This window comes from Siniperca chuatsi, linkage group LG20 (genome assembly GCF_020085105.1).
Source record: "Siniperca chuatsi isolate FFG_IHB_CAS linkage group LG20, ASM2008510v1, whole genome shotgun sequence".
Lineage (NCBI taxonomy): Eukaryota > Metazoa > Chordata > Actinopteri > Centrarchiformes > Sinipercidae > Siniperca > Siniperca chuatsi.
Genome location: NC_058061.1, coordinates 16,634,983 through 16,651,385, shown reverse-complemented (window position 1 = coordinate 16,651,385; position 16,403 = coordinate 16,634,983). Strand labels below are relative to the sequence as shown.

The following is a 16,403-nucleotide window of genomic DNA, read 5'->3' as shown; positions in this document are numbered from 1 at the left end:
TATAACAACTCACTTCTTCAACAAATTAGTTCTCATACAGTAACTCACTTGCATCAAAATTGTAATTACTGTTGTAATTTTCAAGGAATACACAAACTTACCCATGTATTCTTACTACTTTTAGATTACTACATTTATTTCTTCATTTACCATACAGAGTGTAGGTATAAAACATATTTCTTTTATTCGATAGTTGAATGTGGAGATATGATAGGAAATGAGAGGAAAGAGAGATGGGGAATGACAACCAACAAAGGTCCTCGGCCTGGCGGATGTTGCATTTCTGTTGGTGACTTAACCCTTAGGCCACCAGGGTACACCTATCATTTTTATATTTTATAGCGATATCTGACACTGCCCCCGGAACGTCTCCCTTTGATTAAGATTTTTCAGACATGTCAAGAGGAGATACATTATTAACAGAATACATTATGTTTTATCTACTGTAAGGGAATTCAGTGGCATGTTTTCTGTATTTGACACTGTTATATTCTGTTATTTCCTAGCCCTGTCTACTGTATGTCAGGTACCATTTTTCAGTGGAGGAAAGTAACTAAGTACATTTACCTAAGTACAGTTTTAAGGTACTTGAGTATTTATGTTTTCTGCTACTTAATACTTCTACTCCACTATAATTCAGATGGAAATATTGTATTTTTTATTCCACTACATTTATTTGATAACTTTAGTTGCTAGTTACTTTGCAGACTCAGATTAATAATACAAAATGTAATTATGATATATTGTTATAATTATTATTTAGTCATTTCTGGGGGTAAATTCACCACCTACCCAGCAGTATATAAAGTATTTAAAAGCCCATTTTTACCATCTGTAACATTAAAGAGATGCTTACACATTAGTGCATCAATTATTATAACCCAATAATACAATACATATTATTTTGAAATGGACCATTCTGCAAAATGAGTACTACTTTTTACTTTTGGTACTTTAAGTTATATTTTGATGCTAATACGTTTGTACCTTTACTTAAGTAAAATTTTGAATGCATGACTTTCACTTGTAACAGAGTCCGTTATTTCTACACTGTGGTATTGCTGATTTTACTGAAGTAAAAGACCTTTTACTGGGAGTTTGTCAGAGGATAGTTAATTTAATATGGCAATACTTGAGCCTGTTGAATCAGATAACATTATACATATTGTAAGGCATTACTGTTAAATGACGAGTTTATGTCTTAAGAGTTCTTAGTGGGTTTCTGCTGCAGCTGATGTCAAACTAGTGGGTCAAAGGGTCAAATCGGGCCCCCCTATGGTAACTGAACACCTTTCCTGAAACTTTACCACAGGTGAAGTGTTTATCAAATGAGAACTGACAAATTTAAACAGACATCTGGCAGATTTCTAAGTTATATTTTCATTTGAATGTCAAGCCCTTTCCTTTATTAAATTGCCTATTTTCCATTTTCTTTCTGGAAAAACCCTTCTGGTCACCTCCAGTCAACCACTTCTATTGTATTCCTAGCAGGGACATCCTTCTAACAGTCCAAATGTAAACATGTATCCCAACTGCCATTGATTGACATGCTGTGTTGATTTTCTCATTACTGACATGCACACACACACACTTGAAGCCATTTAAAAATAATAGCATATTCCAGCCTCTGCACATACCATAAAATGTCAAAGGGCAGAGATGTGTGTATGTCAAAGTCCTCTGGCTATTTCACTGCTCTTCATTAGCTGGTAGCTCATACTGTTATCAATGTCTTTCCAGTGTCGATCATTTATACTCCTCCAATCACAGTTCAAGGAAACAGTCAAGCACAGAGAAATTACACTCGTACACTAAAGAGAAATGCTCTCATGAGAAGAAAACAAGACACTCATATTTATCTTCATCCCCATAATCTTCACCACAGCCTCAGTGAAATCCAGTCGCTAAACAAGGACTCAAGATTAAATGACCTATTTGTGTTTATGATTTACTTTATATTAACGTTGCAGATCAATGGTTTCCCAATTTCTACTACCTGCAATTCTGCTGTTTCTTGCCCCTGAGCTGCTCATTTTACCTGGCAGCATACACATAATGAAGTCTCAAACAAAATACATTTCCACGCTCCTATAAATGAGAAATATTATTGTGTAATTATAAACAACTGGCTCGAGATGTTAGAAGGATTAACTAGGAATGAAACAAAAGGGATGAATTTAGTAGTTATTTAATAGAGGCCGTTCAGTGGGACACTGCGCCAGTAGCTACAGTTTGATACATTCACTGACAACATAATATGTGCATTGACTTTTCGGGCCTGACTGGTGCCTTGCTTTCTCTTTAGCTGCCTCAGAAGACCCCCATAGCCTCGAAACACTTTATGCTAAGTTAATTTACCCAAATATATCTGCGGCATCACAGCAGCAGCAGGCCCGCTATTCAACATCAACAACTTTGTTAATGGAAACTTGCTGATCCATAAACGTTTGTGCCGCCGCAGACATTTGCTGGGGGGCAATTCACATATGAACGTTAAGAACCCACAGATCGATGAGGGGCATTTGCAAAGGAGGCATAAGGTGTGTTTAATTATAATTTACGTCATGGTGTGTGTGTGTGTGTGATGGGGGAGGTGTTGCTGTTAAGGCTTAGGCAGGGGCCTTTATATTTAAATAGGGTCACATCTCGGCCTCACCTTGCAAGTGTTATGCTATATTAAATGCCACTCATGTTAAGTGTGTTGAAACCTCCTCTGATGTAGTCAAGACATAATATAAAGGTTAAATTGAAAAATGTCCCTTCAACGGTAGAGGAACACGCCATGATTGATCTCCCTTGTACAGGCAAGAAATGTTAGCCAGACCTCTGTTTCTTTAGGCCTCTTTTAAGTGTGTGAATACGATTTATTATAATAAGGAGTGGCTGGATTAGAATTTAAGTGTCAGTCAATCAGCATTTCAAAAGGTCAATGAAAAAATTAGCAGAATGTGGGTCTGAAACAACTGAGCTCAGTCAGAATAGGCCTTTTTTGTTTTGTTTTTTTACAGCAGACTTGTCATAGTAATAAAAGCACAGGTGTTACTGTTGTGTTCAAGTGTCCCAGAAAGTCTTGACAGTGTCAGCTGGTCCCAAATCCACACTACATAATAATTCCAAGCAGTTTTTGAATTTAATGTGTCCACAGTGGAAGCGTGGCCGAATGAAATATACTCAGTATGCATACTAGCCTAAATACCGTTGATTTTTGTTTATGCTGTTGATGGACACTGTTCTCCCACAATGCAATGCACAAAGGAAAAGGCCTGTTGCCAAATATTTTAGACATTGCTGCAGAAAAAGAAAGGAGTGGAGGCAAGCAGGCGTCACGTGAAAACACATTTTGATGATTGTTGCATGCTCCTACTGTGTGTGGTTTGAGAAAATTCTCTTACAATTAGCATTTTGAAAACTTTTCAACTGACAAACAGGAGGTCAAGCTAAAACAAGGCAGATATTTAACTTTTTTTCCTGTTGATATTGTTTCCAATTTTCAGAAAATGTAAAATTTTAAAGTCCCCCTCCACTCAGAGATGTGTTTTCCTTCTTGTTACTTTTACTTGGATGTTTGAGCTACACTACAAAGTTGTCTTTAGCAATTGTATTCATCTGCTGGAGGAGGAACGCCTGTAGCGCTGAACCGTGATGTTTGTCCTGACATCCACTATGACATTAAAATATGGTAGGAGAAATAATATGACCAAATCTGCCATTAATCAGAAATAAATCCTGAGAAATGACATAAATCATATTTAGGTTTAACAGGCTGCAAGAAACTCAGGCGACAAGGGAAAACCGTAAGATTCTAAATAAATTCTTCTTTTATGAAGAAAACCATCTCAACTGGTGATGTCAAGATAATCCAATAAATCCAAGAAATCTAGTTTGTTTTACCCAATCACATTTTAAAGTATTTTTAAACACATCATACTTGAGCTCACAGCTCCTGCGTATATACATGTAGAGAATACTGTAAACCTAGTCTATGTCAGCACTGGACACTGCACATACGGTATACTGACAATATGAATGCTTTACTGTATTGTTCTGTATTGTTCACATTTTATCTTTTGAATGAATTCTTAGACACAATGCTCTCTCTAAGTTTTCCATCTAGAATCCATCACACAATACTGTACCTCTTTACTTTGTTCAAGTCAGTAAAATTCCTCTTGTGGACTTTCTCTTCTGTCTTTGGATGTCCTTACAGTATTTCCCAGTTTTGGAGACAGACAATAATGAAGGAATAAGTTCAGTCTCTGCTTTCCTCTCCTCTTACAGAGTCCAGAAGTGCAGGTTCAGATGTTGGGGCTCCAGAACATGTATGGGCGGCCCCGTGGGCCCTATGTGAACGGGGCCATGGGAGGATCTGAACCCAGGCAGGGGCGGATCCGGAGTGGATAGGATGTAGTCAATGCTAAACTTGATCTCGGACTCTGGTTTCCCCTGCTGGGTGGGGTTTGGGATGAGGTGGTTTTGCTGGGTGCCCGGCCTCGGCCTCTCAGGGTTCAAAGGGCAGAGGGTGGAGTCGGGTTCAGGGCGCAGAGCTGCTGGTATGTGTTGATTGCTGTGACTCTCCAAAGGGTGGAAAGGGGTTTCTCCTGAATCACGGAAGCCAATTTTCATGTTCCTCCTGCGTCTGCGACGCCTGAAGTTGCCGTTTTCAAACAGGTCGAGCATAGATTCACAGCCGGTGGCAAAGGTCCAGTAGTTTCCCTTTCCCTTCTCATTGCCCTCTGTCCGAGGAACCTGTGGGAAATATGAAAAATACTTGACCAATAATAATAAGAGGAAGAAATACACAATTTCTACGGGGGAAAGGAAAAACAACACTAAACTACTTCTATTTTTCCTTCTCTAATACTAAGAAGATAAAAAGGGACATAATAAAAAAGAAACCAAATGTATAAAACAATAATAAAAAGACTAAAATTGTGATAAATTGAAAATTCTTCAAGTCAAATCCCCTTTAACAGGCACAAAAACGCTGTAATATCTTGTTAAACTAACTAACTAGACATAATTCCCCAGTTTCCCCTGCGCACAGTGCAGTGTGTTTTACCTTGATGAAGCAGCTGTTGAGAGACAGGTTGTGTCTGATGGAGTTCTGCCAGGCTCTCTGGTTGGAGCGGTAGTAAGGAAATCTCTTCATGATGAACTCGTAGATGCCCGACAGAGTGACCCGCTGCTCGGGGCTCTGCTGGATGGCCATGGCTATCAGAGCTATGTAGCTGACACACAGACACACACTTTCATCACGTAACACAATGTGACAAATTGAAAAAAGACCTCACATGATAAAGGCTCTTAAGCCTGGTGTTTTGCTGACATTCTCTTTAGTGTACCCACAGACTACACTGCTGTGTGTGTAAAGCAGTAATGATTGCAAAATCAACCAATTCTTTTCTTTGAATATTTTTTCTTTTCTTCTGACCTTATTAAAACCCAATATACATAAAAGTAAATGAGATGGTAAGCCCTTTTATTTTTAATATATTGTATGGGCTGTGCATGAATAAATATATATTCCTTAGGTTTGCCAAAAAATGGACTGTTCTAAGACTCCAATTACAGAAATCTAAATGGACTTATTTGGGTTTTGGGAGGGGTAGTGCTGCGCAAAAAGTACTGTCAGCAGACAGTATCACAGATGTAGAACATATGAAAATCCAATGTATTTAACGTTTTACAGCTGGGGTCTGGGTTGTAGTCATTTGTTGTAGTTGACCTTTAAAACAAGTCATCAGTTCAACATTATGTTTATGAGCAATTCTCATAAAATTAGGAAACGTTACCAAGTATCAAGCTGATTTAACAATGTTAGGTATGTTTTCTGAGCTGTTAACGAGGACCAAACTGAACACTATGGTTAACTTAGTGAGGAAGGTTTTCAATATTATTTTTGATTTCACTTTAAACAGATGCTTGCAGTCACAAGAAACTAGGCTGCTGTATAAAAATCATCTTTACATGTTATATCATTCTATAACTGTGACAAAGGTCTATAAAATAATCACAAAATTGTTTTTTTTTAAATGAAAACTAATTTTTGGATATTTACAGAAAATTATCTACAGCACACCACTGAAGAGAAATGATGCAACTATCTAAATTTAAGAGTCAACTGTACTGTGTATCTAACTATGCCTCCTAAAGCAAGGTTATTTTTGATTAGATAAATGTTTTAAAAGCTATCATACTGAATGTACGTTTTGTCTAAAACTGAACTAGGTTGCAGTAAAAAAATCTATTTGTTTTGTTTTGCCCAAACTTGATGAAAAAAACCTGCTCAAATCAAATGGAAAACAAAGTTAATTTTACACTTTTGAAAGGAAAAATAGAAATGAGGAAATAATAGACATCAAAGGCCAAATATTAGTCAGGTAAAATTTCTTTTTAATTTCTTTGTATCAAATTTTAGCTTTGTCAAAGTTACATAAAAAAAGATGAATTGAAAATACCTGTATGCGGGTCTACACATTTTCTTCTCTTCATCTGTGCTAGAGGAAGGGTATCCGTCTCCATCGTAGTTAAAACAGTTGAAGGGGTAGTGAGAGTTATCAAACATATCTACACCTTGAAGAGTCGGACGTGTGGTCCGAAGTGTTTGGCTCCTCTGACTCTCCTGGCCAAAGTCCAGCAGCAACACCCTGTCCTGCTGCTCTGCTCTGCCACCATGCTCTGCTCAGCCAGCTGACACTCACTCTGAGCTCTGCTGACGACGACCCCCCCCCTCCATCCTCCTCCTCCTCCTCCTCCTCACGGCTGCTCTCCAGGAACGGCTGCAGGTCTCAAGACTCAGGACTACCTCTCTGAGCACTTTGAACTCTTCTGTTCTGGTCTTGTGCAGTGCTGAAGTGTTTATCTCATGAATTTCAGATTCACAGATCTAGATTTCATAATTCCCTTTGTCTCCAGCACTGCACACTTTTTAGGTTAAACATTAAGGACTCCTGCACTTACAGTTTTAATAAATAAATAAATAAGTAAAATATAGCCTACAAAAAGTAGGTAATCATTCAAAAAAAAAGTCTTAGTGTTAATTTATTGCCTAGGATATTAATTTAGCATTGCAGATGCTCTAGCTGTGTAGCTTCTGGCAATGCTTCTTTTTTTTATCGTAATAGGCTATGTTTTTGCAATTAAAACTTAATTCTGTAAAGTTACAACCATGCCTACAGCTGTTAGATACATTTGGTAGAGTAAAAGGATGTTTTCCCTTTGAAGTATGGAGTAAAAAAGTAAAGTCTAGCAAACAGGAAATGCTTAAGTGCAGCGCCCGTGGGCTTCAGTTCCTAAAAATTGCTCTCGGCCATGTACTATGGCTGCTGGGCTCAGCAGGATACTTTGTTCCTTTTTATATTTGTATTTTCAAAAGCAAATAACAACCCTGGGCTGTGGGGTCTGTTGGCCTTTGTTGAGCAGTGAATGGAGGCTATCTTTGGTCAGTTCTCTGATCAGGCTGATCAGACAACCTCTTTAAAAGTACTCCACATTACACTTCTATAACGCTGTCGCACTCACGACGGACAGTCAAAATCGATGCAGCAGAAGCAGAGATATTGTCTTTTTTATTCCATGCATTCTTATTCCATATCAAAACCAGGCACCTACTTTACCCACAATGCAACTTGACCACTGACACTTCGGTCTGAGACTGGGGTGTGTTATGCTGGTAGCTGCTAATGTAGCCTCAAGCAGAGATGAGCAGCAGGCAATTTATCAGACTTCCCGCAGCTCCCTCTGCAGCCACAAAAGGTTTTATACACCTTTCTTCGCATACTGTATGCAGTACTCCCCAGCGCCTGTAAACAGACTTTGATGTGTAAAATCAGTGGAGTTCCCTTTAACTTGGACTCGACTAAGCTGGTCCAGTCCAGGCTGTCTCACAGTAGCAGCCTGGTCGTCTGAACCTGGAGCGAGTGTCCTGGACAAATGGCTCCTCTCCCCCACCTCAAGCAGGATTCTGGGTGGTCCGCTAAACTCGTAGGCCGTCTTCATGTTTTATTTTGCTTCTTTTTTATAGCGTAATCTCTCTAACTGTACTTAAAACACCCAACCCCAAACCAACAAACAAGATCCTTTGCATCTTTGTTTTCTTTTTCTCTCCGTTAACTCTTTGGGGTGTGTGTGTGTGTGTGTGTGTCCACTTTGGCAGACGTTTAGTCAACAACGGGAAGTTTTTTAGATGCTATCTATAATGCTCTATAATGGCCATAAATTGTTTCCGTGTCTATAAAACAGGGGGCTGTGTATTTTGAAGGGCTCTTAACGGGGCAATCGGAGGTCTCCCGTGAGGCGACAGAAGCCGGGAAAACAGCCTGAGGTCTGCCAGGCCTCTGTGTGTGGCCCCACTGGTGCAGGAGAGGCCTATAGGCGCTACAATGGTCGACCCAGAGACATTAAAACAATTCTCTCTGTATTTCTGATAGGCTAATGAAGCAGCTAAAAGGTCAGTGCTGTTCTCAATTTTAGGTGCAAGCCCAGATTTTTTAAGTGGCGTCATAAAAAGCATGAAAAGGAATCTGGATTGATAGCGCTGGTCTCTGTGTCTTTCTTGTATCTGTCCACATAATTTCTTCTTCTTCTCTTTACGCACAAACGTGGTTTTGACGTACAGGTAATCTAAATCCCATGAGGGTGGGTGTAACCATGCAGGGCCATAGCTACCAGTGAGGACACTGAGGTCGTGTGCTCTGTATTTTTTTTTTACTTTAGGGGTTTTAAGAACCTGAGGGGGAGTTAACATTCTACAATTAACAATATGTTATTGGCTGATTCCAGTATATATTTTTTTGTCTCGCTCTATAAATTCTATTACTTTTAAGCCTATGAATAAATATGTCTAAATGTGGGACATAAACTTTACAGGAAATATAATAATAATAATAACAGTTAAAGGAGCATTCCACTGGTACACACATCAAGGTCAGTCTTGAGAAGAAACTACTCAGCATGTGAAAACAGCTGTATAATGCACTGTACAACCGAAGCGTTCGCAACATGTCAACGTTATAGAACATCATTCATCAATTGAGAATGACTTCCGGATGGGAGCCAAAACGTCTTGATTCTGAAAACAGTGGCCAGATGACTACGACTGAAACCTTTTCTACGATGGAACATTCCTGGACGAATGACGGACTACACCGTCTTACGTTTGATACTTTAAGTACATTTTGCTAATAATACTTAAGCACTTTTACTTAAGTAACATTTTCAATGTAGACTTTTACTTATGATGGAGTTTTTGCACAATTCCTACTTTTAGTTAAGTTAAAGGATCTGAATACTTGCACCACCACTGAGTACTACATTGCTGGATTAAACTATTCCATTTTTTGCTTTATACACTTAACCACAAAGCAAGTTAAGTGACTTCATTAAACAAGTAGCTACCAAAGTGAGCTCATTCCAATGTCAGGAGTTGTTTGTTCACTCCAGACAAGAAAAACAGATTGATTCATACAAAGCTGTAAATAGGACCAACAGAGAGAAGCAGTGTAGAGGAGAAGAGGAGGTCACCGTATCAGGTTGGTTTGAACTGAGATCAGATAAGCACCTCATGGTTCACTCCCATGACGAGGCTTCCTCTGGCGTCCTGTCTGCGGCCGGCCGCAGCGATTACAGCCCTTGGTTCTCCTCTGGTCACTCTCTGTCCCCCTGATGGTTGTCTCAGACTCCGCTTCCTCCATTCATAGCTCCGTCTGCCTGTGTGTGTGTGTGTGTGTGTGTGTGTGTGTGTGTGTGTGTGTGTGTGTGTGTGTATACATGCATTTATGTAAACCACCAAGTAGCTTTTCCGGGGGCTGTTCTGTGAGGAAAGGTTATCAAAACACAACAGTGCACTGGGAACTGTAAACATGCTTATGCACAGAGCTGGGGCTGAGGGCCATTTTCTTTTGCACTGTACTGTGTAGCCATCCTCACTGCCACCATTCACTGTCAGATTACGCTGGGTTACAGAGTGCTACAGATAAGACCTCCAGAACAGGCCGGTGTTCACCTGGGCATTTTGTACCAACACCAACAATTCTGACTCATTGTGTTTATCTTTATTGGAGCTAATAGCTGTAGTTGTGGAACATTTTTCACAACAGAGGAACTTATTTATAAAAAATAAATAATTAACTCGTAAGGAATCAAGTTTTACAAAAACTAAAAAAAACAACACCCTCAATACAACTCCAAAGCCTGATCTCCCATCATTGCAGGATGACATTAACTCAGGTTTTTATGAGCTACAAGTCTGTTAATTCCAACCTTTGTGGACATGATACAGTTAATGATCTCAATTTCATAATTTTTTCTTTGGCAAGCTATGACTTTAAAAAGATTACTAAAGGAATAGTTGGGAAACACCCTTATTCGCTTTCTTTCCAAGAGTATTAGTGAGCTTTAAAGATGATGGTAGGCACACAGAGCCAGGCTAGTTGTTTGGTCCTAGCAACGCTAATGCCCTCTTGGGATATGTTTTAGTCTGTGTGTTAGTGTTACTGCTGTTGTTGTAGCAGTATGGCTTTCATATGTTGTCTGCTGTGACTTGTACGACTCTTTAGTTAATCACTGTCCGTGTGACCAGTTTTTGTATAGATATATAAAGTTATTTATCTAGCTTGTTTATAATTGTATTTTATTTTCTTATCATTATTATCATTATTATTATAGCATCATTTTCTATGTTGCTTTCGTCCTGATAGTGTTTACTGCATCAAAGGACCATCTGTGATTATTTGAAGCTTGAAATAGCACTAAGGAGTAGAGGTTTAATTGCTGAATGAACTGTTGAATGGGGGAAGAAGCTGTTGTAATTATTTCTGGTCACAAGTTTAGGTCAAATAAGGTCAAAGTACTTACTGTAGTGGTCCTTTAAAGGGGTACTCCACTGACTTTACATGTTGAAGTCGATTTACCAGGTACGGGAATAAGTACTCAGCCTGTGAAAACAGTGAAGGGAACTTTTTCAAGTCTTGTAAACTTGGTGGAAACCTATTTAGGTTTTAGTGCTACACAGCCACAAACTTTAAAGCCACTAATTTTTCTGGAAAGAAATTTTCTTTGTGTGTGTGTGTGTGTGTGTGTGTGTGTATGTGTCATTTGTGCAGGTTCCACCTTAAACTGCATCCACTCGCTTCAGCTGGCTGGATTCTTCCTGTGTTTTCACTTTCATGAAAAGGTGATTCATGTTTTATAATCAAGAACGATCACCCAGACTTTACTATATATAATAATATAATACTATAAACTATATTACGTTTGTTATCTTCCATGATGATTAAATATGAATCATCTCTTCAAAAACACATACACACTAACAAGCTGTTACTTCTGAGGAAAACATAGTATTACTATAATATTCTGCTTATTTTGTTTTATTGCACTTTTACCATGATGCAAAGAAATGAAAAAAATAAATCCACAGAAACAATGAGTTGAATAAAAAAAGAAGCATTTTCACTTTTAAGAACACATCATCTAAAGGTTCTCCATGGATCCACCCATACCTCCATACACACTGTACTGACATGACATATAATAAAACCCCTATGGAACAGATGGAGTCAGCAAACACATATATGTAGACCTCTGTATCTTATCTATAGCTCATACCCGGGAGGAGTTCAAACCTTTTTCTGCTATGAAACCAGACATTCAAGTATTTCTATCATTGCACAGGCACTAGATTATCCTAATGTATATATTAACTTTCAGCCAGTGACTGAATCGTTGAAACCAACAGTTAAGCTATCAGCTGTTGGTTATGAATGAAATATACATCCTGAAAAATAATCTCTCCACAACAGCAACATCTGGACATCAAATATATTACAAAGAAACAATAATATAAAACTATTGGTGTCACATTTGGCTTTTGGTACCATAAATCTAACCTCATATCTGCTGTACTGAAAGAAATAAAAACAGAAACAGTAGCTGGAATAAATGTTGCAAATACAGGCAGAGACTTGCTCATTCAAATCGAACCAATACTTGTGGTTGCTATAAACCAATTTTAAAGCGAGCTTGATGCTTGGAATGGGGTGAAATATGGAGAGGGTTAACTTTACTGAGAGGCAAGGACCTGCAGCCACTTTTGCACATGCTCAGTTTGCCCTCTTTTGGACAAATGAGGAAGTACACCACTGTGATATAAATTCAATAGTTCATTTTAACAGAAAACTGATGACGTTCTGTTACTGATTAGTATTCATTTCAAACAATAAATATGAATTTTAATAAATACTCTCTCAAGTACAAGTAACATTTATGGGCAAAATTAATCCAGGAGTAAACCTGCACTCCAATCAAATATCTCCATCTTGAATACCAATGATAGAAGCTGAAGCTCAGCAAAAACTCAATAAAAAAGACACTATGCAATAAAACATTTTTTCAGCAAATCAATAAAACATCATTTTTATAATTAAGACAACAGGAATTCAACCTCCAGCTCTTCTTCCACTATGAATGTTCAACCGATTGCCACTTGCGATACCAACAATATGTATAAACACATAACTCAGCTTGTGAAGAGATAGGGGGGAGGGGAGGGGAGGGGGGGAGGGATATTCTTTACAAGTCCCTCAGAATTCACTGAATTCAAAAAAAGGGTCCTGAACAAGACAGAGAGAAGGCGTCTCTTGCAAGACTTTCATGGTTTGGTAGTGCTGCGGTGGGTCGTTGGGTGTTTGGGTCAGCTGCGGTGACACTATCCTACACTAGAGTCAGGGTTGGATATTTTAAGGAGTCTGGGTGATGTAGGGGCGGGGGGTTCAGTTTCGTTTGTGACCCGGCCCCAGATCCATCCAGAAGTCTTCGACATCACCTGCGTCTCAAGTCAAGTCATTGCACTGTTTGTCCAGTCCCATCCAGCAGGCCTCCACTTCCACACAGCTTATATTAACCTCAGGCAGGTGGGCTTCCCTGTAAGTTAAGCAAAACAATCAAGCCCTCTGAGAAATTCAGTACAGATGGAGCTCATCTGTGTAACAGGATGGCAGTTCAGTTTTAAGAGATCTGCTCAGTCCAGTCTTCTATCTCCAGGGATTCAGTCCTATCCAGCTGCCAGCGCCCAAAGACAGCTACCTCCGTCGTGGGCCGGTGTGGGCGTGATCTCTTCCTTGGTGCCCCTGGAGGTCGTCCTCTACAACGTAACTGTAGCCCTCCTTTTCAATGCATTCTGACAGCACATTCAGCACCTAGTGACATGAAATACCACAAGACGAGAAAAAAGGTTTAGTTGTTGAATGAAGGAGAACGCTGTTGTTATTCTTTGTAGTCACTATTAGAGGTCAAATAAGGTCAAAGAATTTAATGGCTTTTTAAAAAGATACACAGAATGACAGTTTTCTCTGGAGTTTTCAAGGAGTAGTTCAACATTCTGGGTGATACGCTAATTCACTTTCTTGCCGAGAGTTGCATGAGAAGATCGATACCACTCTCATGTTTATCGGCTAAATATGAAGGTACAGCCAGCAGCCGCTTAGCTTAGCTGGAAACAGCTAGCTTGGCTCTGTCCAGAGGTAACAAAAATCTGCCTATCAGCCCCTCTAAAGCTTATGTTATAGCTTGTTTGTTTAATCCAGACAAAAACAGAAGTGGAAAAACGTCAATTTGTGGGTTTTAGAGGTGCCGGTATACTGATGTTGTTACTTTTGGACAGAGCTAGGCTAGCTGTTTCCCCCTGTTTCCAGTCTTTATGCTAAGCTAAGCTAACCATCTCCTGGCTATAACTAATCTTCTCACATAACTCTCGGCAAGAAAGTGAATGCACATAATCCCAAAACCGTTGAACTGTTCCTTTAAAGATTCAACTAAAAGACTCTGTACAAAATGAGTGTGTAGCACTGACCTGGCGTAGTCGTCGGTCCATGGCATCCAGGTGTGGCTGGATGAGGATGGGACTGAGGCGGTCCCTCACCAGGGATTCTGCCACGAGCACGGACAGCTTGTATTCTTCCTTAGCCAGCAGCTGCAGACGCAAGTGGGTCGACTTCCTTACCCTGCAGAAAAAGAGCAGCCGGGGGAAAAGAGTCAGTGTGGCTTTGTGCACAGTTATACCTACATACCCATATGCTCAATCAATAGCCAACTGATCACATGTGGAAATCCTGCTTACATTTTGCACTGGGATCAATAAAGCCATCACACCCTTCTTATCACGCTACGTAAATTCACCAGCAAAGAAGTCTTACCTGCAGCACTGGGTCAATGGCACCAGAATGGACACCTCGTCATGGGAGTGCTTTCCAAAGCTAGAGTGAAAGATAGAAGCATGGATGGTTTTAAAGGTGATTTATCTTTTTTTCCTATGCGGTTGTGCAATTTGCTGTTTGTCTGCAACTTTCATTTTCAAGTTTTTGATTAGTATGATAGCTGGGCAGCAGCTTATACACTTCTGTTGTCTTGCATACTTCTTCTTCTATGTAATTTTATGCACTTACCTTCGTTTTCATAAAAAGTTGCATACATTTGTGAATTTAATGAGCTATTCTTGAAAAACATGATTTTTTAAAACTGTTATACTTAATGAATTTGTATTATTTAAAGGGAAACCCCATAGACATCCACTGTATACTGTATATCTATATAGCCACTGTATAGTACAAACTCCATTTCAATTTTCAAAATGCTCAGTATTACACACTGTTTAACTTTACATGAGTGCATTATAATGACATATTCAGTTTACGAATTATATACTGTAGTGCATCAAACTCTAATGAATACGTTTTTAAAGCCTCCATTCACTCCCATTGCATCTATAACTTAGCCAATACATTAAGGTTAATGACTTCATATGATTAGAAATCATCCAAAAAGTATGCCAATAACCATAATTTTCTTCAGGAAATGTTTCTTTAGTTTTAGTATGTCTTTATCACTCAATTTGAGCGTGCTTTAAAGTTTTATTCTTATGTGGTAAGACTATTTGCAGTGGCTTACCCTCTGCCATTGTCCAGATGGATGATAAAGGTCTCATTTCCAAACTTTTCGAATGTCTCATAATGGTGGCGATCCATGTTTCCTGTGTTGGAATACAACTCAGAGTGAAAAGGTGATAAAATAAAAAAAAGAGAGTGTGTGTAGTACACCGACATATATGGTATACTGTTTACACTACGTGTGTTGACATACAACAATGTTTTGCCCATTATTGACCTCTGAACCAGTGCTTAGACCACCATAGGACAGTCAAATCCTAGGTGATGAGATTTGTTTGGGTGAATTGGCATTACTTTAGGACACATTAAATAATCCACCCATTCAGTGTGGGAAGAAAACGTGTTGTTTGTGTTGTGTCAGACATGTCAACTCACCCATGAGGAAGTCAAAGATGGTCATGTCCATGATATCTAGCAGTCGTGTCCCACTGTCGTAAGGTGAAGTCTGTTTGACTTCCTCGCAGTAGTCCGGGTCCACCTCCCATCTGAAGAGTTTAAAATAACACACAAACAACATCTTGTTTACATTTCTAATTTATGCAAATGTATGCATCTCCTTTGCAAAAACATCACCAAAATCCAATTAGTTTCCCCTTTTAACATGTTTTTTCTAATTTATTCTTGAGGTGATTTTGGGAAACTAAGATGTGGATGTGTTTTTTTTTATAATAACAAGATTGCAATAAGTGTTTTCTTCCATGGCATGATCTATCTATCTCTCTCTATATATATCTATATCTAAAGTTTGTTTTATTCTATTTGGATGTCAGTCAGCTTTGACACTTGGTTAACATGATATTGCCCGTGTAACTGACAGGGAGTGTAATAAATATTCTCTGACAGCCGGACCTACAGGACAGTGAATCCCTCAGTGTCTGCTTCATTCAGTGACTGCAGCGCTGTCTGAGTTCAGGATTGATCACTTACTCTGCCTTCTTGCGTTTGTGGTAGGAGCGTCTCCACGGGTTCCTCCAGGTCTTGCGTTTGGCGAGGGCCAGGTCTGGGAGGAAGGCAGCCAAGGATCCTTCTATCTGGTCCGGTTTCCCGCACAGAGCATGCTCAGTGGAGCAGTAGTACGAACACTCTCCGTAGAAACACACGTTGTTGGCTAAGAATTGGAAACAGAACACACATTGTTGTTTGTTATATCATCGTTTATAACAGCGAAAAAGTTATTATATAGGAGTATATTCTATTATACTACTCAGTGTTAAATACTTTAAACGTGACTACACCTTCTTTCTGCCCTTTTGAAATGCACACCACATATATTTACAGCCCAATTTTTTACAAGATTAAAATGACCTGAGGACATTCAGGGACTTGTATTAATTGCTTAGACTGTCAGTAATTTTAATCCTGTAAAAATATTCCATGTGTATAATATGTAAAGTAAAGGTTGCATTGCTAATTAACTGTCATACTTTGGCACAAGCTAAAGTCCCCTGACAATACTAATCC

The 16,403-nt window shown here is 39.1% G+C and overlaps 2 protein-coding genes across 2 annotated transcripts in view; both read right to left on the bottom strand.

Moving 5' to 3' along the window:
• Positions 1–2,172: 2,172 nt before the first annotated feature.
• On the bottom strand, positions 2,173–6,700 carry foxl3 (forkhead box L3). Its single transcript, XM_044179578.1, has 3 exons — positions 6,459–6,700; positions 5,060–5,228; positions 2,173–4,746 (listed from the first exon to the last, which is right to left on the bottom strand). The coding sequence occupies exons 1-3, from the start codon at positions 6,563–6,565 to the stop codon at positions 4,273–4,275; spliced, it is 750 nt and encodes a 249-aa protein (XP_044035513.1). The 5' UTR covers positions 6,566–6,700; the 3' UTR covers positions 2,173–4,272.
• Positions 6,701–10,037: 3,337 nt separating this feature from the next.
• Positions 10,038–16,403, bottom strand: part of fam20cb (FAM20C golgi associated secretory pathway kinase b) — a 51,644-nt gene continuing 45,278 nt past the window's right edge. Inside the window, exons 6-11 of the mRNA XM_044178757.1 lie at positions 15,870–16,050; positions 15,318–15,427; positions 14,944–15,025; positions 14,193–14,252; positions 13,850–14,000; positions 10,038–13,196 (exon numbers count right to left, since the gene is read on the bottom strand). Of these exons, the coding sequence (XP_044034692.1) occupies positions 13,080–13,196; positions 13,850–14,000; positions 14,193–14,252; positions 14,944–15,025; positions 15,318–15,427; positions 15,870–16,050 (701 nt within the window). The 3' untranslated portion in view covers positions 10,038–13,079. The remainder of the gene's footprint in view (positions 13,197–13,849; positions 14,001–14,192; positions 14,253–14,943; positions 15,026–15,317; positions 15,428–15,869; positions 16,051–16,403) is intronic.

Excerpts from the sequence above, each read along its gene's own strand:
- foxl3 (XM_044179578.1), bottom strand. The coding sequence starts at position 6,565 with ATGTTTGATAACTCTCACTACCCCTTCAACTGTTTTAACTACGATGGA. Across the intron at positions 5,229-6,458 it reads ATGTGTAGACCCGCATACAG|CTACATAGCTCTGATAGCCA; the intron begins GTATTTTCAATT and ends TCTGTGTGTCAG. Across the intron at positions 4,747-5,059 it reads TCAACAGCTGCTTCATCAAG|GTTCCTCGGACAGAGGGCAA; the intron begins GTAAAACACACT and ends TATTTCCCACAG.